Here is a 24083-nt window from a genome sequence, read left to right on the forward strand (position 1 = left end):
GGGCTTGGGCCAGTTCACGGTCCCGCAGACGCCGCAGTTGGCCGGTGTGTGTGTGTGTGAGCCAAGCATGCGCAAAAGCTATTTCTGGCGCTTCTTCTGGCGTGGAGGAGGCGTGCTCAGCTTCCCATTGGCTGCAGGAGTTTCCTGCAGCCAATGGGAAGCCGGCCAGCGTCACAGAAGGCGGTCCCCTCTCCGCTCTGTGCTGATTTAGAGTGGTGCATGGGAGCCAACCGAGTGGGCAGCAGGGGTCCATGGGCCGGTTAAACAACCCCCCCATGGGCCGCTTGTGGCCCATGGGCCTAAGGTTGCTGATCCCTCATCTAACTGTTCCTTTTTTTTGCCCATGAAACCTTGAGTGCCTGCTCAAATTCTAAGCCATACAAAATGTTTACTGCATATTTACAAAAGCAATGCACACAAGTTAATAGATTAGCAGGATTTTAAAAAAAAAACCACTTGTAATATTATACACAATGTACAAAAATTGGAAGTAATCAGAGATAAAGACTTTATTGACGTGCATGAATGAAAATAATATAAAGTAACCAGGGGAAGGGATGGAGTGAACTCAGCGGATTCAAGTCATCCCATACTGTGGATTCAATACTGATTGTGTATATAGTTGCTTTAAATGTTTTATTTCATGCTTTTTAATGCAATGTTTCACAAGAAATTCTAAGCCATGCTGTCCGCAGTTTCAAATAATGTGTATATATTTGTTAAAAAAATGTGATCCTGCAAAAAGCAAAGACCAGAAGGAAGTCTCCTTAAAATAAATAATAAAAGTAGGCAGTGCACTGTAGGAATATAATGCCTAGTGTTGCTATTTTTACCGCACCTGCTCAGAGCTGAGATGGGTTAAAATAGAGGGCTTTAATGACCATTTGGCAACAGTGACCTGCTTTCCAATGGACTAATTATACTCACGGTTGTACCTGGCTGGCCCACTGGGATTGTGAATGCTTGGGCTGACAGGTGTTTAGAGTCAGTGGGGCTGATCAGGGATGCCAACTTGAATGAAATATAGTGGGGGCCCAGATAAGCCCTGCCGCACACAACTGATCATATGATGCAGGTGGCGCTGTGGTCTAAACCACTGAGCCTAGGGCTTGCCGATCGGAAGGTCGGGGGTTCGAATTCCTGCGACAGGGTGAGCTCCCCTTGTTCGGTCCCAGCTCCTGCCCACCTAGCAGTTCGAAAGCACACCAGTGCAAGTAGATAAATAGGTACCACTCTGGCGGGAAGGTAAACGGCGTTTCCGTGCGCTGCTCTGGTTCTCCAGAAGCGGCTTAGTCATGCTGGCCACATGACCCGGAAGCTGTACACTGGCTCCCTCGGCCAATAAAGCGAGATGAGTGCCGCAACCCCAGAGTCATTCGCAACTGGTCCTAACGGTCAGGGGTCCCTTTACCTTTATCTATAACACTTCAGAGTGTTCAGTGTGCTTCTTGCTGATCGGAAGGACAGCAGTTCGAATCCCGGCGACGGGGTGAGCTCCAGTGGTTCGGTCCCTGCTCCTGCCAACCTAGCAGTTTGAAAGCACACCAATGCAAGTAGATAATAGGTACCGTTCCAGCGGGAAGGTAAACAGCGTTTCTGTGTGCTGCTCTGGTTCACCAGAAGCGGCTTAGACATGCCAGCCACATGACCCGGAAGCTGTCTGCGGACAAACGCCGGCTCCCTTGGCTTATAGAGTGAGATGAGTGCCGCAACCCCAGAGTCGTCCGCGACTGGACCTAACGGTCAGGGGTACCTTTACCTTCAGGTAAGCCCCGCCCCACAGAATTGATCACATGATGCAGTGCCCACACACCATTTGAGTGGGAGCACCCATCAACTTTGTGGGGCCCCTCAAATATTTTATTGTGGGGGCTGGAGCCCCCATGCCCCCTAGGAGTCGGTTCCTTTGGTACGGATAATGTCAAAGGTTGCAGGTTTGATCCCCATACGGGACAGCTGCATATTCTCTGCATTGCAGGAGTTTGGACTGGATGATCGTTAACCCTCCCCCAAACCTCTTGAGCTCACGTCAACCCTCTCCTGTCTTTCCAAACTTTTGCTCCTTTCATGCTCTGGGCTTCAGTGAGGAGGCAGGATGCTAACGCCCCCCCCCAAAGACGACACAGCACCCCGGCCCATTTGCCCCCCCAATCCCCACCTCTAAAACCCACGTTTCTCTTCCCGCCCCCCTTACCCAAAACTTGGCTCTCCTGATGCTCTTAAGGGGTCTTCAACGAGGAGGCAAAACACGACCCACAACACGCCTGGTCCATTCCCCACCCCCACCCCATCCTACCAAACTTTTGCTCGCTGCCGGTGCTTTGCAGCTGCGTTGTGGCTGTGTCCCACCCCCCCCCACCCCCAAAAGGGAGCAGGAATAGGAAGGGGGACTGGATAGCCCTGGGGGAAAGTGCGCAAAAACTTCTCGGTGGCCGGCGTGGGTGCGTATTGGGGGGGGGCGCATTTGGACGGAGGAGGTTGGCTCAGCTGGCGAGAGGGAAGGAGGGAGGGAGGGGAGGGAGAAGTGGAGGGGGGAGAAGAGAGAGAGGCTGCAGCCTCCGCGATCATGCGGAGGAGCCGCTCTTTGCACGGTGGAGAAGCAGCGATAGCAGCAGCAGCAGCAGCAGCGCAGGCATCCCCGAGCGCAGACGGATCGCGCTCCCCCCGGGTCGTGTCCGCCTCCACCGCCGCCCCCCCGGCTCCCCCCTGCGCCGTCCCGGGCTGGCTCCGCCGCCGCTGTCCCCGGCCGAGCTGCCCCCGCAGCCGCTCTGCATGGACGTCAAGGCGGCGCCCAACGGGGTGGCCACCATCGAGGACCGGATCCTGCGCATCACCGGCTACTATGGATACTACCCGGGCTATTCCAGCCAGAAAAGTGAGCACGAGCGCCGCGGTCCGGGGAGGGGGGGGGCAAAGGATCTTGGCAGGGGGGGTGTATTTCGAATTATTATTTTTTTGGAGAGGGGGGGTCTGTTTCTCCGGCGCGGGGGGGGGGGAGAAAACTGCAGAGAAGTACCGTAAGTGACTCCTTTGTGGGGGTGTCGGGATGCGGGGGGGGGAGAACAAGCCAGGATCCCTCCATCTCTTACGTTGACTCGCTCCCCCCACCCCTTTTGCAGCTGGAAAGTGGGAGGGGGGAGAGGAGAAAGTGCGATGGATTCTGGGGAGGGGGCGGTGGAGAGGGGAAAGTGGGGGGGGGGCTGGTCTGTGTCTTCCTTGCTGGGGGGGGTATCCTCTCCAGACCCCTTTTGCATTTTAAGCCGCTTGGTGATGCGTTGTGGAGGGTGGTTGTTGCAAAATTGTGCACAGTTTTTTTTTTAAAAAAAGGTTGTATTTGGAGTGTGTGTGTGTGTGTGTGTGCGTAAAAGCACGAAGGAGCCTGCAGTGCGTGTGTGTTTGTGCACGTGTGAAAGAGGTTTGCTGCTGCTGCTGCTGGCTAGCGTCCGCGCGGCAGCTCTTGAGGACTTGCCGCATCAAGTGTCGAGGGGCACGTGGGAACGGGCTGCCCGCGGGATGGGGCTGCAGTAATCCTGCGGGGAGGTCGACCCTGCTGCACGTGTGAAGCAGGAGGCACAGATTGCGGCTGTGGAGGTTCTCCTGAGAGGTGGCGGACACGACAGAGGTGCTTAAAGTGGTGCCTTCGGTGGAGAAACCAGGGGGGGCACTTCTTTGCACATAAGGAGCTTGTGGGACTCACCGCCACATGATCCGCGGACAGGTTATCAGCCCAGAGGGATTTTGAAAGGGTTTTGGCCCCAGCCATGGCTGGTGTTCGGGATGGTGAAATTCAGAGGTAGAAAGTGCTCTGAAAGCCCCATTCTTTGCACTGATTTTAGCATACTTAAGCCTGCAGTCTTTTGTCGGCTTACCTGGGAGTAAGCCCCATTGCAGCCAAGCAGATATGTGCAGAATTGCATTGTGAAGATGGTCTTGGATTACGGCCAAGCTATTTGGAAGAAACACCCCGCAATTCCACATTCTGCAGCGGTGCAACTTTCCTGGAAAAGTTTCAAGATTTTTATTTATTTTAAACATGTATAAACCTCTTTAGTAGAAAGCCAAAAGTGCCTAAGCTTGTGTATTAATAACAGGGCCCATGATTATTATTATTGTTTGATGGAATAACAGCAATAATAATTTGCCACCTACAAATAAACATGAGCAACATTATCTTTTATCATCTGAAGCTACTGGAGATCTGTCACCGCTTTGATTCGCAGTCCAGAAAGGGACCGCTTGCATTTATTAGAGCTCAACATGATCCGTAGAGGAGGCCAATATTCAAGTTTTTAACGGGCAACTTTTATAACCTTTCATCTACCTGCAGTGAGGAGTGCGGCTTGTTTTGTGCAGAATGGAAAGGATTTTGTCTCTGCTAAGAAAACCACATGCCAGCGCTTTGCCACTGGAACGATAAGATGAACGTTCATTTGTCTAATCTGTCTTGGCTTCTCTGTCTTAATTCACTGTAGTGGAAATTCAGATGCAGTTCTTTGGCTTTTTGCTGCTTCTTCTTTTTTGCAATTCTGGCAGAAAGCATGAAATGGCACACTATGGGTGTTAAAAAGGCATTTTAAGGGTGGCTGTGCAACCTGAAGTTCTTAAATCACACGTGGAACCACGGCAGTGGTGAAAGTGAGCAGAAAGACTGCTACAGTTTGTGGGGTCCTGGGAATAGCATCACAACCTTATCTCTCTCGCCCTGACCTAGCCACTGTGATCCATGCGACGGTCACCTCCAGACTGGATTATTGTAACTCGCTCTACGTGGGGCTGCCCTTGAGACTGACCCAGAAACTCCAGCGGGTGCAGAATGCCGCGGCGAGACTCCTTATGGGGTCTTCGCTGCGAGATCACATTCATCCGGTGCTATATCAGCTGCACTGGCTCCCGGTGGAGTACAGGATCAGGTTTAAGGTGCTGGTTTTAACCTTTAAAGCCCTATACGGCCTAGGACCCTCGTACCTACGGGACCGCCTCTCCTGGTATGCCCCACAAAGAAACCTACGGTCTGCAAATAAAAACATCCTGAAGGTCCCAGGCCTCAGAGAGGTTAGGCTGGCCTCAACTAGAGCCAGGGCCTTCTCGGCTGCGGCTCCAATCTGGTGGAACGCTCTGTCACAAGAGACTAGGGCCCTGCGGGACCTGACATCTTTCCGCAGGGCCTGCAAGACAGAGTTGTTCCACCAGGCCTTTGGTCAGGGCGCAGCCTGACTCCCTCCTCTGGCAACCTGCACAGAGTTTTGCTTAATGGTTGCCATCAACTTGATTTTAATTAATTTTTATAATGAAATATTTTTAGAATGTTGGTTTATTTGATTGTTTGATTATTTGATTGTTGTTAGCCGCCCTGAGCCCGGCTTCGGCTGGGGAGGGCGGGATATAAATAAAATTTATTATTATTATTATTATTATTATTATTATTATTATTATTATTATTATAAGATATTGGATGTTTCCATTACAGTGGTACCTTGGGTTAAGTACTTAATTCATTCCGGAGGTCCGTACTTAACCTGAAACTGTTCTTAACATGAAGCACCACTTTAGCTAATGGGGTCTCCTGCTGCCGCCGCACCGCTGGAGCACGATTTCTGTTCTCTTCCTAAAGCAAAGTTCTTAACCCAAGGTACTATTTCTGGGTTAGTGGAGTCTGTAACCTGAAGCGTATGTAACCTGAAGCATATGTAACCCGAGGTACCACTAGTTTTGGACCAGGCTTCCCAAAACACTACTTGGGCAGTGATTCATTTTTTTAAAAAGGAGGGGGTGCTGGAATGATTCACAACTGGAGTCCTTAATTGTGCAATCATAGAGTCATAGATTCTATGATGAGGGACCCTGAGGGTCATCTAGTTCAACCTCTTGCAGGACATGAATCTCAAGGGTTCAGTGGTAGAGCATCTACAATCCCAGGTTCAGTCCCAAGCATCTCCTTGTAGGGCGCAAGGAGATGCCTGTCTGAAATGGCAGAGAGCTGCTGCCAGCCCGTGTAGACAATATGGAGCTAGATGGACCAGTGGTCTGAATCAGGAAGTATAAGCCAGTGCCCTCTGTTCCTAAGGAGTGCAGAAGGTAAAGGTAAAGGGACCCCTGACCATTAGGTCCAGTCGTGGCCGACTCTGGGGTTGCGGTGCTCATCTCGCTTTATTGGCCGAGGGAGCTGGTGTACAGCTTCCGGGTCATGTGGCCAGTATGACTAGGCTGCCTCTGGCGAACCAGAGCAGCGCACAGAAACACCGTTTACCTTCCCACCGGAGCGGTGCCTATTTATCTACTTGCAGGGACCGAGGAGGGGGGAGCTCACTCCGTCGCAGGGATTCGAACCACCGACCTTCTGATCGGCAAGCCCTAGGCTCTGTGGTTTAACCCACAGCGCCACCCGTGTCCCAAGGAGCGCAGAAGAGGAACAGTTAAATAATCCAATCTGGGGGACTGGATTTCCTCGGCCAAGCTCTTCCTGCCGATGATGACGTTTCAGCTAGGAAGTGATCCAAAATGTGCTCCTTCTTCCTGATTTGGTATTGTTGTTGTTGTTTAGTCGTTTAGTCATGTCTGACTCTTTGTGACCCCATGGACCAGAGCATGCCAGGCAATCCTGTCTTTCACCGCCTCCTGCAGTTTGGTCAAACTTGTTTGATCTTCTTGCAGTCCATGGGACTCTCAAGAGTCTCCTCCAGCACCATAATTCATAATTTTAAGATGCTGTCCAGGTTTGTCATTGTTTTTATCCCAAGAAGCAGGCGTCCTTTAATTTCGTGACTGCTGCCACCATCTGATTTGGTATGGGGCACCCCAAAAGCCAGCGAGGCACAACCGCCAGGTTAGCAAAGGACTGGGAGCCCCTGGGAGCCTTTGCAACGGTGCGGTGCGGAAGGTGGTTAAGGCAGGTTCCTAGGTTCTTGTTTGAATGGACAATGAGGACTGGAAACTTGCTGCTGTTTTTAAAGCAAATGCCATAGCTCTGTGTTAGGGCACCTGCCTTGCATGCAGAAGGCCCCAAGTTCAGTCCTCGGCACCTCCGTGTGGACCCAGGAGAGACTTCTTGCCTGAAACCCTGGAGACTCTGACAGTATAGCCAGCTGCCTCAATTCAGGTCAAACTATTTGCCCATCTTAGCCAAGGACTCTGCATTCTGACTTCATCGACTCTCTCTTTAGCTCAGTCGGTAGAGCATCAGACTCTTAATTTCAAGGTCGTGGGTTCGAGCCCTGGGTTGGGGCAAAGTTTTCCTGCGTTGCAAGGGGGTTGGGCTAGATGACCCTCGTGGCCCATTCCAATTATACAATTAGCTATGATACCAGATCTTTGCAGGGCTTGACCCTGGAACCTTCCACATGCAAAGCATATCCTCTGCCGCTACAGTCCCATTCCCATAGGTCAGTGGCGGGGGGGGGGGCATTATTACAGAGGCCTGCAGGGTGTCCTGCCTCTTCCAGTGTGGCACCCACTGGGTCAGAAATGGTAGCTCATTGGTAGAGCCTCTGCTTTGCCACACAGAAGGTGCTGGGTTCGATTCCTGGCATCTGCAGAGACTCCTTCCTTGAAACCCCCAGAGAGCTCAGTCAGTGTGTGCGAGACTGAGCTGGATGGAGTGATTTGTATGAGCTTTGTGGGGTTTTTTAAAATAATAATAATATTTATTTGATTTTTCAAATTACAGCTTTACAATCACATATCCAACATACAACCTAAAGACAAAATTACATAGAATCTCCAGGGCTCCCCTCCTCCCCTTTGTGTGTCCTGTTGTTAATCATTTCCTCCTGCATCTTTTATAACAATCCAAATCTTTTACCTCTCCATTATTCCCAAAATTCAACATTGAACTACAGTTATTCCTATCCTACTAACCATTTTAACTGTTTCCAATGGTTTTTAAGGTCAATTATAAACTTCTCCCGTTCTTTATTAAAAAGTTGTTGTTGTTGTTTAGTCGTTTAGTCGTGTCCGACTCTTCGTGACCCCCTGGACCAGAGCACGCCAGGCACTCCTGTCTTCCACTGCCTCCCACAGTTTGGTCAAATTCATGCTGGTAGCTTCGAGAACACTGTCCAACCATCTCGTCCTCTGTCGTCCCCTTCTCCTTGTGCCCTCCATCTTTCCCAGCATCAGGGTCTTTTCCAGGGAGTCTTCTCTTCTCATGAGGTGGCCAATGTCTTGGAGCCTCAGCTTCAGGATCTGTCCTTCCAGTGAGCACTCAGGGCTGATTTCCTTCAGAATGGAGAGGTTTGATCTTTTTGCAGTCCATGGGACTCTCAAGAGTCTCCTCCAGCACCATAATTCAAAAGCATCAATTCTTTGAGAGCCAGTGTGGTGTAGTGGTTAAGAGCGGTAGTCTCATAATCTGGGGAACCGGGTTCGCATCTCCGCTCCTCCACATGCAGCTGCTGGGTGACCTTGGGCCAGTCACACTTCTGTGAAGTCTCTCAGCCCCACTCACCTCACAGAGTGTTTGTTGTGGGGGAGGAAGGGAAAGAAGAATGTTAGCCGCTTTGAGACTCCTTAAGGGGAGTGAAAGGCGGGATATCAAATCCAAACTCTTCTTCTTCTTCTTCTTCTTCTTTGGCGATCAGCCTTCTTTAAGGTCCAGCTCTCACTTCCATACATCACTACTGGGAAAACCATGGCTTTAACTATATGGACCTTCGTTGGCAAGGTGATGTCTCTGCTTTTTAAGATATTAAAATGTTGGTTTCCCTGATTTCCGATTCTTCCCGTAATTTTTGCCATTTTGGCATAATCCGCCAACTTAAATCTGCCATTCGTCTCTGGTGGCCAAGAGGTCTACAGATAGCTTCAAGTCCTGGTGGCTCATATCTCCCTACTCAGTTGGAGACAGAGATGCTTTTGGGTACCAGTTGCTGGAAACCACAGGAGGAGAGAGTTGCTCTTGGGCTTGGATCCTGCATCTGGTTATCCACTGTGAGAAGAGGATCCTGGGCTCGGTGGGCCACCGGCCTGATCCTGCAGCTGCTTCAAGGTAGCAAGGCCCTGCATTACCTTGGAGTTATCTGTGTTGTTTTCTTTTGGCTTAGGCCCCTCATATCTATGGGACTGCCTCTCCTGGTCTGCCCCGCAGAGGACCTTAAGGTCCATGAATAATCATAGTTTAGAGGTCCCGGGCCCTAAGGAAGTCAGACCTTCCTCCACCAGGGCCAGGGCCTTCTCAGTGATGGCTCCGACCTGGTGGAATGCTCTATCCCATGAGACCAGGGCCCTGCAGGATTTAACCTCCTTCCGCAGGGCCTGTAAGACAGAGCTTTTCCACCTGGCTTTCAATTTGAACTTAGCCTGATCTTTTATTCCCCTTCCTTCCCTCCCTCTCCCCTTTTTATGAAGATTACCCGCTCTGGGTTCCCACAGCTAATTCTCCCCTGGTCTCCTCGCTGGCCCAAATAGGACTAATTTAGCCAGCCAGCCCTGGTGATCATCTAATGCTTATTGGATGGATTCCTCGCTAAATTGATTTTTGATTTTATTGTTATTCACGTTTTATACCGTATTTTATGCTGGGTTTTTTTGTAGCATTAATTAAGTGTTTTAAATTTGTTGTTAGCAGCCCTGAACCTGGTTTTCTGAACCGGGAAGGGCGGGGTATAAATCAAAAATTATTATTATTATTTTGCATGGGGTCTGGGGGAAGTCTGGGGGAAGTGACTTCTCATTACTGCAAGCTCTGAGCAGGGTGTGGGTGCGGGTGTGATCCATCTGGGGCCCCCTACATGATTACAGCATTTGAGACCTGGCACCTTTGAGCAGAGCAGAGCCGAGCCCCCCCCCCATAAAATATATATGGGTGGGAGTTGGATATGGCTCCTGAACAGGTCTCGGATCACCTTTACAGCCCATGGCTTCCCTTGAATCATTCTGGGAACCTTAGTTTGTTAAGGATTCTGGCAATCGTACCTTTGCCGGGCGTGGTGAACTACAATTCCCAGGATTCCTTAGGGGGAAGCTTAAAACATCTTGCAATTGTATCGCGTGGATGTGGCCAGCAGTCTCTTTACATGTTCTTAACTACCCTTTATTCATCACTGTGTTATAATGTCAAAAGGTTGCGCGTATTTGTGGGGGTTGGACTAAATGTCCTCCCGGGGTCCCGTTCCAAGTTGGTGGCTCTCTGGATTCTGGAAGAAAGAGAAAGATTCTGGAAAAGTGAAAGAGAATCTTCCTCAGTGGATCTGGCCTGGCATATTCCCTTGGTTGGTAAATTAGAGGTGATGGGTTGCCATGGGAACCAAATAATAGGCCGATGGCCCTTAATGGTTGGCCTTATAAATGGGCAACTGAGATGCTTCTACCCCTTGCTAAGGAATGTGGTAACCCAAATGTCTGTGAGGAAAGGGCAGCCTTCAGTTGGTAACAGGCTGAGGGCAGAGGCGTCGCAGGCTTAAGCTAGATGTGCCCTCGAATGCATAGCAACTGGGGATGGATCCTGCTTTTCCTCCTGATTCTCACTGCCAGATGTCAACCTGCTTGCACTGTTGAAGGAATGGGTTTCCCAAACCCAAAACTGACTGTGCAGGCAGTTTGAAAAGGGCACCAAAATCCTTATTTTTCCTTAGCTAAAATCCATTAACTTGAGCTCTGAGTCAATGTATAAACAAAAACCCGGCTGTATAAACAAGTGCTCAGAGCCCTCTCCGTTATCAGTTTGTGACGGCAAGGATGACCTTGGCTGTTTCAGTGGAGTAGGGGTGACATGTCTAGGTCTTATCTTACGTCCTGACGCACAGACCTAGTCTGGGAACAACGCCAGAGTGTGTTCTTGGTGACCTCTTGCTCCAAGATAAGAGTAGGAAGGAATACCCTTTTATGGTCAGAAGTACAGGAAGGAATACCCTTTTATGGTCAGAAGTACAGGAAGGAATACCCTTTTATGGTTAAGAATACCGGCGCAGGAACATATGTGATGTCAGCCTGCGTGTATAGGCTGGATTCCTGGGGAAGGGGGGAGAGGGTGCCTGGAGGATATATATACTGCATGAAATTTCTCATTTCTTTGGACTTGCTGTGGACACACCACACAGGTGCCTTTCTGCTGTTCCGGAGAGCAGAAATAAAGAACTCTTTCTCTGAACCAACCCTCGGTGTCATTTGACTTCCTTCCTCCTGTCCGGGAGCAATGCAGACCCAATCGGTGAACTCCAATAAGGCTACACTGTGACCTCATAGGAAAGCCCCTTACGCAGACCCTTGGTCCATCTAGTTCAGTATTGTCTGCTCTGACTGGCAGAAGCTCTCCAGGGTTTCAGATGGAGAGCGTTTCCAGCCCTAACTGCTGACATTTGAACCCAGGACCCGCTGCATGCAAAGCTGACAGCTCATTCCCTTAACCAGGAGCCTTGAGGGGCAGCCATGGGATCTCTCCCCTGAATCTCTTCTCTCTATGGGGCGGGCAGGGTATCCATATTGTAGCCTTATTGGAGTTCACCGATTGGGTCTGCGTTGCTCCCGGACAGGAGGAAGGAAGTCAAATGACACCGAGGGTTGGTTCAGAGAAAGAGCTCTTTATTTCTGCTCTAACCACTGTGCCACCCTGTTACCCATCGGGAAGGTCTTGGATTCCCATCTCCAGCCTCTCCTGATGATGCCTTATGAGGAACGGCTAAGGGAGCTGGGCATGTTTAGCCTGGAGAAGAGGAGGTTAAGGGGTGATATGATAACCATGTTCAAATATATAAAAGGATGTCACATAGAGGAGGGAGAAAGGTTGTTTTCTGCTGCTCCAGAGAAGCGGACACGGAGCAATGGATCCAAACTACAAGAAAGAAGATTCCACCTAAACATTAGGAAGAACTTCCTGACAGTGAGAGCTGTTTGACAGTGGAATTTGCTGCCAAGGAGTGTGGTGGAGTCTCCTTCTTTGGAGGTCTTTAAGCAGAGGCTTGACAACCATATGTCAGGAGTGCTCTGATGGTGTTTCCTGCTTGGCAGGGGGTTGGACTCGATGGCCCTTGTGGTCTCTTCCAACTCTATGATTCTATGATTCTATGACAGGGCTAGGAAAGACTCCTGTCTAAAACCTTTGAAAGTTGCCACCTGTCCATGTATGGATGGTACTGAACTCTGGAGACAATGGCCTGGCTTTCTCCTATAATGGACCTTTCCTGTGGTCCTGTGTGCGAAAAAGATTATTTCCTGGACACCCTATGATCCTCAGGTGTGCCGTTTACATTTTTCCTTCCAGTGTGTAACCTAGGCAATGTGGGATCTGTGCTGCCTTAACGGAGAACTTCTCCGGCGAAAGAAATTTCACTTTTAAGAGCTGAGCTGCAAGCGAGCTGTCCTTGCTGGAATAGAACATTTCTGCGTTGGACGTTTTCAATTAGAAACTCTTTGTTTCTTTAAGCTGTAAGACAACCTTTTTGCCCTAAGCAGAAGTGATTCATGTTTATACACGGATGGGAAATGACCCATCACGGTTTTTACTGTTTTTGGCATAATTTCTTTATTTGGCATACCCTGAGGTGGCTGTGGACAAGGCACTTTTAAAAGGCAGTGATTTAAGGAATGTCCGAGGCGAAAATTCAGACGGAGCTGCACTGGGGAATGCAAAAGATACCGTATTTTTTGCTCTATAAGACTCACTTTTTCCCTCCTAAAAAGTAAGGGGAAATGTGTGTGCGTCTTATGGAGCGAATGCAGGCTGCGCAGCTATCCCAGAAGCCAGAACAGCAAGAGGGATTGCTGCTTTCACTGCGCAGCGATCCCTCTTGCTGTTCTGGCTTCTGAGATTCAGAATATTTTTTTTCTTGTTTTCCGCCTCCAAAAACTAGGTGTGTCTTATGGTCTGATGTGTCTTATAGAGCAAAAAATACGGTAATCCATAGGTTTTTGGGGACAGGGAAGCTGTGTATCTATAGGTTGGGAGACGGGGGAATGGTGGCTCCCCTGTTGCTTGGGGACTGGGGAACTGCAAAAAGACCAGTTCCAGCATCCCTAATTTTCAGAAAGCGGGTGTCTAGAAAGAAGGGGAGAGAGGGGGGGATGCTGAAATCCACTTTCCAAATGAGCAATGCAGCTAGCAGTAAATTAAAAAAAGGACGATGCACGATACTCCCTCCTAAGCCTTTTGCTCGTGATGAAAGTAAAGAGAATCTGGCATCAAACAACTGTGCTCTTATTGCAGCAAACTGGCAAAGACGATTATGTAAGACAATTGTTTGTAGGGCGCGTCTGACGGCCTTCGCTGATTTGTCTCCTGCCAGCTGTGAGCTTTTGAAGAGGATACTTGAGGCAAAGAGAGGGGATAATTCTTCGGAACGGATGTGCACAAAAGGAGCACAATGTTTCTGTCGTGCGACGAGCCGCGTTCGGAAATGGGCAGAACCTCCCTCTCTCTGTGGCTCCCCCCCCCCGTTACCTGCCCACCACCAGGATTTTTGTTTGTCTATTGCTTGTTGTTGTTCTTGCTGTTTGGTCGTGTCCGACTCTTCGTGACCCCATGGACCAGAGCACGCCAGGCACTCCTGTCTTCCACTGCCTCCCGCAGTTGGGTCAAACTCATGTCCAACCATCTCATCCTCTGTTGTCCCCTTCTTCTTGTGCCCTCCATCTTTCCCAACATCAGGGTCTTTTCCAGGGAGTCTTCTCTTCTCATGAGGTGGCCAAAGTCTTGGAGCCTCAGCTTCACGATCTGTCCTTCCAGTCAGCGCTCAGGGCTGATTTCCTTAAGAATGGATAGGTTTGATCTTGTCTGTCGCTAAACTTCTTTAAAAATGTAAAGGGACCCCTGACCATTAGGTCCAGTCGTGACCAACTCTGGGGTTGCGGCGCTCATCTCGCTTTATTGGCCGAGGGAGCCGGCGTACAGCTTCCGGGTCATGTGGCCAGCATGACTAAGCTGCTTCTGGCGAACCAGAGCAGCGCACGGAAAAGCCATTTACCTTCCCGCTGGAGCAGTACCTATTTATCTACTTGCGCTTTGATGTGCTTTCGAACTGCTAGGTTGGCAGGAGCAGGGACCGAGCAACGGGAGCTCACCGCGTCACGGGGATTCAAACCGCCGACCTTCTGATCGGCAAGTCCTAGGCTCTGTGGTTTAACCCACAGCGCCACCCACGTCCCATAAATAAATATAGGGAGAGCCAAATGTCACTTAGAGAAGGATCTGAACTATTTCCCTTGAAGCTGGAATCTGTTTTATTCTGGATTGTTTTATTGGATGTTTAATGTGTTGTGAACTGTTTTGAGGTTTCCCCCCCTTTAAAACATAAAGCAGTATAGAAATGAAATGGATAAGAATAAGAATAAATTATAATAATAATAAATTCCATTGCAAGAAAAGGGGCCCAGATATTGCATTGTGGGGACCACAACCTAGGTTCAAGGTGCCATTAGGCAATTATAGCTTAAATATCTGTATTTCTGTCCCTGCTCAGAGGCACCTCAGAGGCATTTGTTTCCTTCATAGGCTTTGGTAAGAAGGTTTTTGGAGGCCCAGACACCCCCTTGAACCTGCACATTTCTGTAATGCTGTCAAGATTTACAGACCTGCCAGAGTGCTTTATCCAAAGATCCATCGCGGAGAAATAAGCAATGAATAATCTGAAACGTCTTTTGGCACCAGCTAGCATCCTGTTTTTAGATACCGCAAGTCAGATTTCAGGTTACATATTGAAATGGCAGAGAAGAGGTCACAAAGAGCAAACAATAATCTCGGAGAACAAACACAAATAAAAAGCGTCTGCTTTGAGCCGGGAGATCTGGGAAGTCTACGTCCCAATTTGTCGCATTGAAAATGTCAGCTTCTCCATTCCTGTGTGACACGCTAATCTTTTTTCTCAGCCTGTCATTCCGGGAGGTAGGGGAATCTGTCAGTTCTAGAGCATCCACTTTAGAGGCAGAAAGACCCCGCCTCAAATCCTAGAGAGCTGAGCTGCTGCCAGTCCGTGTTGGGCAGTAAAGAGTTAGATGGACCAGTGATTTGACTTGGTGTGAATCCATTTCTGATGTTCTTCTGCTAAACAGTTTCCTGTGTTCAAAAGCATCACAATCCTGGAATAAGAGGAAGGGGCCTTCTTATGGATCCGGAATTGGTTAAATAATAATAATAATAATAATAATAATAATAATAATAATAATAATAATAATTTATTACAGTGGTACCTCAGGTTAAGTACTTAATTCATTCCGGAGGTGCGTTCTTAACCTGAAACTGTTCTTAACCTGAAGCACCACTTTAGCTAATGGGGCCTCCTGCTGCTGCCGCGCCGCCATAGCACGATTTCTGTTCTCTCTTTTTTTTTGTAATAATATTTATTAAAATTTCAGAGGAGATACAAAAATATGAAAAAGAAAAAAGGGAAAAAAAGAAAAAAAAGAAGAAGAGAAAAAGAGGACAAAAAGATACAAAATACAGAAAAATAAAAATAGTTAAAAACAAATCAGTCATTCCATATCCTATCTTTCATCTGCCTATTTCCCTGACTTCCTCACACCTCCCTCTTCTTGTATCCTGATTCAGTCATTGCTTCAGCAAATCCTTTCTATACTTTAGCTTATAACCAATTAATTAACTCTATACATCCTATCCATCTTTTACCATATTCTGTTATTCTATTTACCTTACTTTATTTGACCTTATCTTACCATAAAATACATTAACCTTATCTTACCACAAAATACCATAAAATACCTTAAGACTTAAAAACTTAATACTTATTTATCCACGGAGCCAGTTCCTCTGGTTGGAGGAACTCTGCCATTTCGCCGATGGCGCTAACCCGGAAGTCCCTCTGTTCTCATCCTGAAGCAAAGTTCTTAACCCGAGGTACTATTTCTGAGTTAGCAGAGTCTGTAACCTGAAGCGTCTGTAACCCGAGGTATCACTGTATTTATACCCCGCCCATCTGGCTGGGTTTCCCCAGCCACTCTGGGTGGCTTCCAACACAATATTAAAATACAGTAATGCATCAAACATTAAAAGCTTCCCTAATCAGGGCTGCCTTCAGATGTCATCTAAAAGTCTGGTAGTTTTTGTTCTCTTTGACATCTGGTGGCAGGGTGTTCCACAGGGCGGGTGCCACTGCCGGAAAGGCCCTCTACCTGGTTCCCTGTAACTTGGCTTCTTGCAGTGAGGGAACCGCCAGAAGGCCCTCAGCACTGGACCTCAGTGTCTGGGCAGAACGATGGGGGTGGAGACGCTCCTTCAGGCATACTGGACTGAGGCCGTTAGCAGAGAGTAGGCAGAAAACGGATAGTTCTCCCAATGGAGGGAAGCAGAAAGTGGAAATTCCCCAAGGATCAGTATTGGGACCTGTGCTTTATAGCTCTTTCACAAAGTATCTAGACTCTGAGGCAAGGTGTGAGATAGCAAAGTTTGCTGATGCTACTAAATGGTCCAGGGTCATTCAAACAAAAGGATGGCGAAGAGGTTCAAAAGGAACTCTCCAAACTGAGTGAATTGGCAGGGAAGTGCCGAATGCGAGTCAATGTAAATGGGTCTGTAGTGTTACGGCTAAAATCTGGGTGCGGGGCTACTCTGCCACCCAGCTCATCGGACTAAGTCCGTGGGTCCCTGCGGAAGAAAATGAGCTCAGCCGGAGACAGGAGCAAGATGCGGAGATCCAAGGTTTATTGCGCAACAGGTTCAAGGCGAGATTGAACAGCGAGAAAGGGGTGACATGAACTTTTGAAACTCCCTCCATGTCCCAGAATACAGTGCAAAATACATCCCAGTTACATCATGAATACATTAAGGAGAGGTTGGGTTACACCGGATTAACATATGGAGGAGGGAGGGGGGAATATGCAGAGCTGGAGATATGCGCAGATAAGCGCTTCCTGAGTGCCGGTGATGGGAAGACAATGGTCCATGTATGCATAGTCTGCCACCTGGCATTGCCCGGAGGAAAGGCTTGGCAGAGCACCTTACTTGAGGGATTATGGAGGACAGGGGAGGTGTCATAGAGTCCTAGAGAAATTGAGCAAATTGGCACGTTGATTTTCTATGGATTTTATAGATTTTAGTCCCTTTTGACATTGACAATTGGGAATAAATGGATATATTGTAGCGAAGAAGAAGGTGAAGAAGACATGCCCCCCCCCTTCCGTAACAGTAGGGATGGAAGGTGGAGCAAGTTGCTCCGGAAGGTAGGACCCGAATCAATGGCCTCAAGTTACAAGAAAGGAGATTCCGGATGAAACACCAGGACAAACTTTCTGACTGTAAGAGCTGTTTGACTGTGGGACGGAAGGTGACTGGTTCTCCTTCCTTGGAGATGTTTAAGCAGAGTTTAGATGGCCACCTGTCATGGATGCTTTAGTTGAGATTCCTACATTGAAGGGGGTTGGGCTAGATGACCCTTGGGGTCCCTTCCAACTCTGTGGTTCTATGCTTTTGGGCTTCCCTGAAGAGGCATCTGTGTGCTGGGCCCGGGGATAACCTGTGAAACGCGATCCAGGTCCAGTCCCGAATTCAAGGATTCCGTGAGGAGTCAGTCCGACAGGGCCAAGGCAGGACACGAGGCAGGAAACCAGGCAAGGGCAGGTGCAGGATCTGGCATACAGCAATGTTGCTCCCGCAACCTGGGACAGGGTCCAACAGCCTTTTATCTTTGTCGGGGTAATGGCCGGTCCTGATCCCCCGGTGACTCACCTCCCTGTTTCGCCCAAAGGTGAGCACTCCTCCTGTGAGTACTCAGGTCTCTCCTTCTCTCAGACCTCAGTCTCTGCAGCTCGGGAGCTGTCGGTGGGTTACTAGACCCAGAGGCCGCCTCAGCCTCCCCTGACCCAACCGGTAGTGGAGCAGCTGTAAGTGATGGCCCAGCTGGAGGCAACGAGGGAATACCCGCATCTGGAGCCAGGGCAGGCTCAGGCCCCTGACTCGGCCCAGCTGGTGTTTGTTGCAGGGGAACCTGTGCAGACTGGGACTCTTCAGGATCAGGCCCCAGGCTTGGTTCAGATGATGCCTGAGGCAAAGGATCCGGTGCAGACTGAGTCTCCTCTGGTTCCGAGTCCGAGTCCCAGGCCATCACAATCTGGTTGGCCACCACGAAAGCAGGAAACCACCTCAGATGGCCCCTTTGCCAGATCTAGCAGGGCTTTGCTTACCTTCTCAGTGGGATGTTGTCTTTTCGGCATGGACGGAAAACGTTTATGTTTCTTTGGGTTGTGGACAGCATTTTAATGTGGTGATTTTCTCCTGTTTTTCTCCTCTGCGACATCTATTCTCCGTCAGGGAAAAAAAAACCCCAAATGCATCTGAAAGGCTGTTTGGTTAGAAAAAGAAACTAGCAAATCATTTTATGAGGAAGCGTGGACTTTCTTATTCCAACAGACTGGTTGCTTTTGATTTCGGGGCTGGTGCTATGTTGTTTTTATTGTTAATTAGGTGTGTGTTTTTAATAGAACTTACAGTTTTTAGTTCTATTGATGTTTCACTGTTTTTTAATGATTGAAAAAACAGTAAGTTTCTAACTGTTCTCATTTTATCTGTAAGCCGCCTGGAGTCCCTGTCAGGAAAAATGGCGGAATATAAATAAATAGATGAAGAAGGAATCTAGTTTCAAGGATCTGCAAACTGAACATTAACTGTGAGCAGGAACACACAAGTCTTTCCGTTGCATCCCTTGGTGCAATGGGACTTTGCCCTCGTCTCGCCTCTCTGCCCCCCCAACCTGCTCCCGAGGGTCCATCAATCCTCAGAAGCAGATTTCAGGGTGCACACATGGGGGGGTGGGCTGCGTAGAAGAGGAGACGGGAAGAGGTGCAGTTCTACTGTGCAGGCAAAAGGCTTTGGTGGAAGCTGTTACGGGAAAATCTAGGCGCGAGGTTGCTCAGTCACCCAGCTCATTGGGCAGAGCTCGCGGGTCCCTGTGTAAAAAGGAAGGAGTCCAGCCACCAACCGGAGCAAATAGCTGTGTTGTTGTTTAGTCGTTTAGTCGTGTCCGACTCTTCGTGACCCCATGGACCAGAGCACGCCAGGCACCTCTGTCCTCCACTACCTCCCGCAGTTTGGTCAGACTCATGCTGGTAACCTCGAAAACACTATCCAACCATCTCGTCCTCTGTCGCCCCCTTCTCCTTGTGCCCTCCATCTTTCGCAGCATCAGTGTCTTCTCCAGGGAGTCTTCTCTTCTCATGAGGTGGCCAAAGTACTGGAGCCTCAGCTTCATGAGCTGTCCTTCCAGTGAGCACTCAGGGCTGATTTCCTTCAGAATGGAGAGGTTTGATCTTCTTGCAGTCCATGGGACTCTCAAGAGTCTCCTACAGCACCAAAATTCAAAAGCATCAATTCTTCGGCGATCAGCCTTCTTTATGGTCCAGCTCTCACTTCCATACATCACTACTGGGAAAACCATGGCTTTAACTATACAGACCTTTATTGGCAAGGTGACGTCTCTACTTCTCAAGATAGCTGTAGACCAAAGTTTATTGCGCAACAGGTTCAAAGAGGAATTTTGCACCCCGAGGATGGGGTGACAAGGACTTTTAAAACTTTCCCACCATATCCCAGAATACAGTTTGTACAGCATCATTGCTACATCATTGCTTCATCATTGCTACATCACTGACATGGCACAAAAGGGGAGGGGTAGACAGGGGTTAGGGATGTGGATGGCGCTGTGGGTTAAACCACAGAGCTTAGGACTTGCCGATCAAAAGTTCGGCGGTTCGAATCCTCGCGATGGGGTGAGCTCCCGTTGTTCGGTCCCTGTGCGCGTGCACAGATGTGGCGCTGTGGGTTGTGGACACTGGAGGTTGCGAATGTGCCTCCCGCACGGATCATGTTCGCAACCTGAGCGTCCACTGTATTTGTTAATTGCTGAACCTAGACATTTTGAACGGGGAGGGGAAATAGTTCATTTACGCAGTCGTCATTTCTCGCTGTGCATTATGCATTCTGTTCCAGCTCCTTTGAGTCAGAGGAGGGAAGATTGAGAGGAGGCAAAAAAAAGAAAAAAAAAAAAGGGTATGTAGGCTTTTAAGTCATTTGGGTAATTTAGAAAATGTTACACTTAATCTTTTGTAAAAAGTACAGGCCTCTGGTTCTCTTAGCGACACTCCTGCTGGTTCTCTCCCCACCCCCAGTAAGGAAAAAAGGACAAGCTGCTGTTTCAGGAGGTTTCTAAAGCAAACACCCACATATCGTACTCAGGACTAAAAGTGTGTGGGACCCTCAAGGACCCTTTGCTTTCAATAACACTTGCACAAGTTGTTTTTTTTGGGGGGGAGGTGGGTAGGAGGGTGAAAATCCTGCTTCATTTCCAATCAGTGCTTGCCGTGTAAGTTGCTGCTGAAATCCTGCATTTTTTTTAACACCACAAATTGGTGTTTTAAGAAAAATACTGCTTCCTTTTCCTTATGGGGTATCTAAGAGCCAATATAGAGTCCTTATGTAGGTTCTCTATCAGTAGGAGAAAATAACAGAGGCCAACCAGAGAATATTGAGGAGCAAAGCAGCTAGTAAGCCTGATCTTTATTAAACTGTTGCAACCGTCCATCTGTGGCTTCCCTAATAATAATAATAATAATAATAATAATAATAATAATGAAACCTTCCCTATACAGGGCTGCCTTCAGATGGCTCTGGGGTCGGATAACTCCATACTCTCCAGCATTTCTGCAAAGAAAATAGGAACGTCCCAAGAAAAGCGGGACATTCTGGGATCAAATCAGAAACGGTAAAACCAGGACTGTCCCTGGAAAACAGGGACACTTGGAGGGTTTGGAAGTTCCATAGCTTTGATGATGCAAAGCGTGGAGATAGACTTTCTTCTCTCTGTCTTAAATCTTCCCACATTTGGCAGTCCGCAAATTCTAGTGTTGTGAGAGAGGGAGAAAAGCTAAGCAAGCTATAGCTTATCGGCCTCCCTCTCTTGGGGCCCCCCAAAAAACGTAAAGGGAAAAAACAACTGAATGTACATTTCCAAAATATAAGGGATAAAAAACAAATAAATTAAAACCTACATACAGCAGCCGTGTTTTGTGTTGTGCAGGCTCCTCTGATGTAAGTCATGGGCCCTGCCTGCTAGCCTTCTCCCTAAAATATCACTGGTTTGCTCCTTTCTATATACAGTGGTACCTCGGGTTACATATGCTTCAGGTTACATACGCTTCAAGTTACACACTCCACTAACCCAGAAATAGTTCTTCAGGTTAAGAACTTTGCTTCAGGATAAGAACAGAAATCGGTCTCCGTCGGCGCAGCAGCAGCAGGAGGCCCCCATTAGCTAAAGTGGTGCTTCAGGTTAAGAACAGTTTCAGGTTAAGACCTCAGGAATGAATTAAGTACTTAACCCGAGGTACCACTGTATAGGGTGCCTACATTCTGCATGGACTGGTTGCATAGCAACATGTGCAAATGGCTTGAGATACCTATTAGGTCCATAAATTACCATATAGCTTATATTCAACACAAAAGACAGTGACAATTTGTTGTTGACAAAGGACAGCTGGACATATAAAGGGCCCCATTACCTCCAGTAGCTTAGGGCCTCATCAAACCTAAATCCGGCCCTGTATGCCTGGCATTTTATAAGCTTCTCTGTCATGTCTCCTCTTACCGTACTTGCCTTTTCTCGAAACCAAAAGATCCTGAATGCTGCAACCTTTCCTCGTGGGGGAGTCATTCCATCCCTTTGATCATTGGGGTGGTCTAAACCACTGAGCCTCTTGGGCTTGCCGATCATAAGGTCAGGGGCTCGAATCCCCTTGACGGGATGAGCTCCCGTTGCTCCTGCCAACCTAGCAGTTCGAAAGCACACCAGTGCAAGTAGATAAATAGGTATCACTGTGGCGGGAAGGTAAAGGGCATTTCTGTGCACTCTGGCACTTGTCACAGTCCTCCGTGCGCCAGTAGCGGTTTAGTCCTGCTGGCCACATGACCCGGAAAGCTGTCTGTGGACAAACGCCGGCTCCCTTGGCCTGAAAGCGAGATGAGCGCTGTAACCCCATACAGTGGTACCTCGGGTTACAGACGCTTCGGGTTACGCATTTTCAGGTAACGGACGTGCCAAAACCCGGAAGTACCGGAACGGGTTACTTCCGGGTTTTGGTGCTCGTGTATGTGCAGAAAAGCTAAATCGCGCTTTGCGCATGCGCAGAAATTTTGAATTTCGAAATTTTGAAATACTTTATTGTCACTTGTACAACTTGTATACAGTGAGATTACACGAGCACCCCCCACTCAGCTCTTTTAGTCTTAATTCCGCTTGTTTTCTGACGCAAACCCACCAAACCCAAAAGTCAGTTGCCCTGTTGTTATCTTTTCATTCAGCAGCCTAACAGCCCAAGGATAGAAGCTGTTCTCTACCCTGTTGGTGCGACTAATCCTGCTTCTATATCTTCTGCCCGAGGGCAGGAGATCAAGTAAGTGCCGGGGTGTGAATCATCCCTGAGAATTGTCCTCACTCTCCTGAGGCAACGTTCTTCCGCGATGTCATCCAGCGGATTCATGGGATAGCCCATAATATCTTGTGCTGCATTCACCACCCTCTGTGGGCACTTCCTATCAGTTGATGTCAAACCAGTGTACCACACCGTGATGCAGTATGAAAGGACACTTTCTATTGTGGACCGGTAGAAGAAGATCATCCAACATTGATTGACATCGTTCTTTCACAGTACTCTGAGGAGATGGAGTCTCTGTTGGGCTTTCTTAGCCACCTTGGTTGTATTTATTTTCCATGTAAGGTCTTCACTGAGATAAACTCCTAGGAATTGTATCACACATGCGCGCAGATGCGGCACTGTGGGTTGCGAATGTGCCTCCCGCACGGATCATGTTCACAACCCGAGGTTCCACTGTACAGTGGTACCTCGGGTTAAGTACTTAATTCGTTCCGGAGGTCTGTTCTTAACCTGAATCTGTTCTTAACCTGCAGCACCACTTTAGCTAATGGGGCCTCCTGCTGCTGCCGCGCCGCCGGAGCACAATTTCTGTTCTCATCCTGAAGCAAAGTTCTTAACCCGAGGTACTATTTCTGGCTTAGCGGAGTTTGTAAGCTGAAGGGTATGTAATCCGAGGTTCCACTGTAGTCGCCTTTGACTGGACTTAACCGTCCAGGGGCCCTTAACCTTACACCTTTCTGAACCTTTTCCCAACTCTGCAATATCCTTTTTGGACTGTGCACAGGACTTCAAATGTGGTCGCACTGTAGGTTTGTGCAACAGCATTATAATATTGTCCGTTTCATTTCTAGTTCCTTTACTCATGATCCCTAGAAAGGGATTTGCCTTTTTCCACGGCTGCCACTCACAGGGCTGACCCTCGTTTGTCCTCTGCCATGGATGGCACAGTTAGTCCTACTCGCTATATAAGTTTCCCCTCTTGTAAAATTCCCTTGCAGCTTTTAGCCCAAGGTGCCTTCCCTCGCAAGGAACAAACAAACAAATCTGCAAGCTGTTAAGAGTTTGCCTCTGTTTAGCCCAACTTGCTTCTCTTTGATCGTCTGCATAAGCCGGAGGCTCAAATGGACCCCATCTTTTATTTATACAAATCCTTTGTTCTTAAAGATGTATGAATTACTTCAGTTTGCTAAGCTGCTGTTATTGCTTTGAGAAAAAGCCCATTCCACCTCCCCTTTCCACCCCTCCCCCTTCTTCTGAGTTCTTCAATATGAATGCTGGAGGAAGCCTGCCCATAAAAGGATGTCACATAGAGGAGGGAGAAAGGTTGTTTTCTGCTGCTCCAGAGAAGCGGACACGGAGCAATGGATCCAAACTGCAGGAAAGAAGATTCCACCTAAACATTAGGAAGAACTTCCTGACAGTAAGAGCTGTTTGACAGTGGAATTTGCTGCCAAGGAGTGTGGTGGAGTCTCCTTCTTTGGAGGTCTTTAAGCAGAGGCTTGACAACCATATGTCAGGAGTGCTCTGATGGTGTTTCCTGCTTGGCAGGGGGTTGGACTTGATGGCCCTTGTGGTCTCTTCCAACTCTATGATTCTATGATTCTATGAAATTTCCATTCGTCATGTCATATATATGCGCTTGCTATATGGAAGTGGATTTTGGAAGTTTAAAATTAGGGTGCCCTTTAAGGGATCATAGAATCGGAGTGCTGGAAGGGACTCCAAGGGTCATCTAGTCCAACCCCCTGCAATGCAGGAATCTCAGCTAAAGCATCCATGAC

The 24083-nt window shown here is 48.4% G+C and overlaps 1 protein-coding gene across 1 annotated transcript in view; it reads left to right on the forward strand.

Annotated features, from left to right (window-relative positions):
* The first annotated feature begins 2535 nt into the window (after nt 1-2535).
* Nucleotides 2536-24083, forward strand: part of SLC35F4 (solute carrier family 35 member F4) — a 165668-nt gene continuing 144120 nt past the window's right edge. Inside the window, exon 1 of the mRNA XM_053392423.1 lies at nt 2536-2875. Coding sequence (XP_053248398.1) covers nt 2773-2875 — 103 coding nt within the window. The 5' untranslated portion in view covers nt 2536-2772. The remainder of the gene's footprint in view (nt 2876-24083) is intronic.

The sequence above is a fragment of the Podarcis raffonei genome, chromosome 1 (genome assembly GCF_027172205.1).
Source record: "Podarcis raffonei isolate rPodRaf1 chromosome 1, rPodRaf1.pri, whole genome shotgun sequence".
NCBI lineage: Eukaryota > Metazoa > Chordata > Lepidosauria > Squamata > Lacertidae > Podarcis > Podarcis raffonei.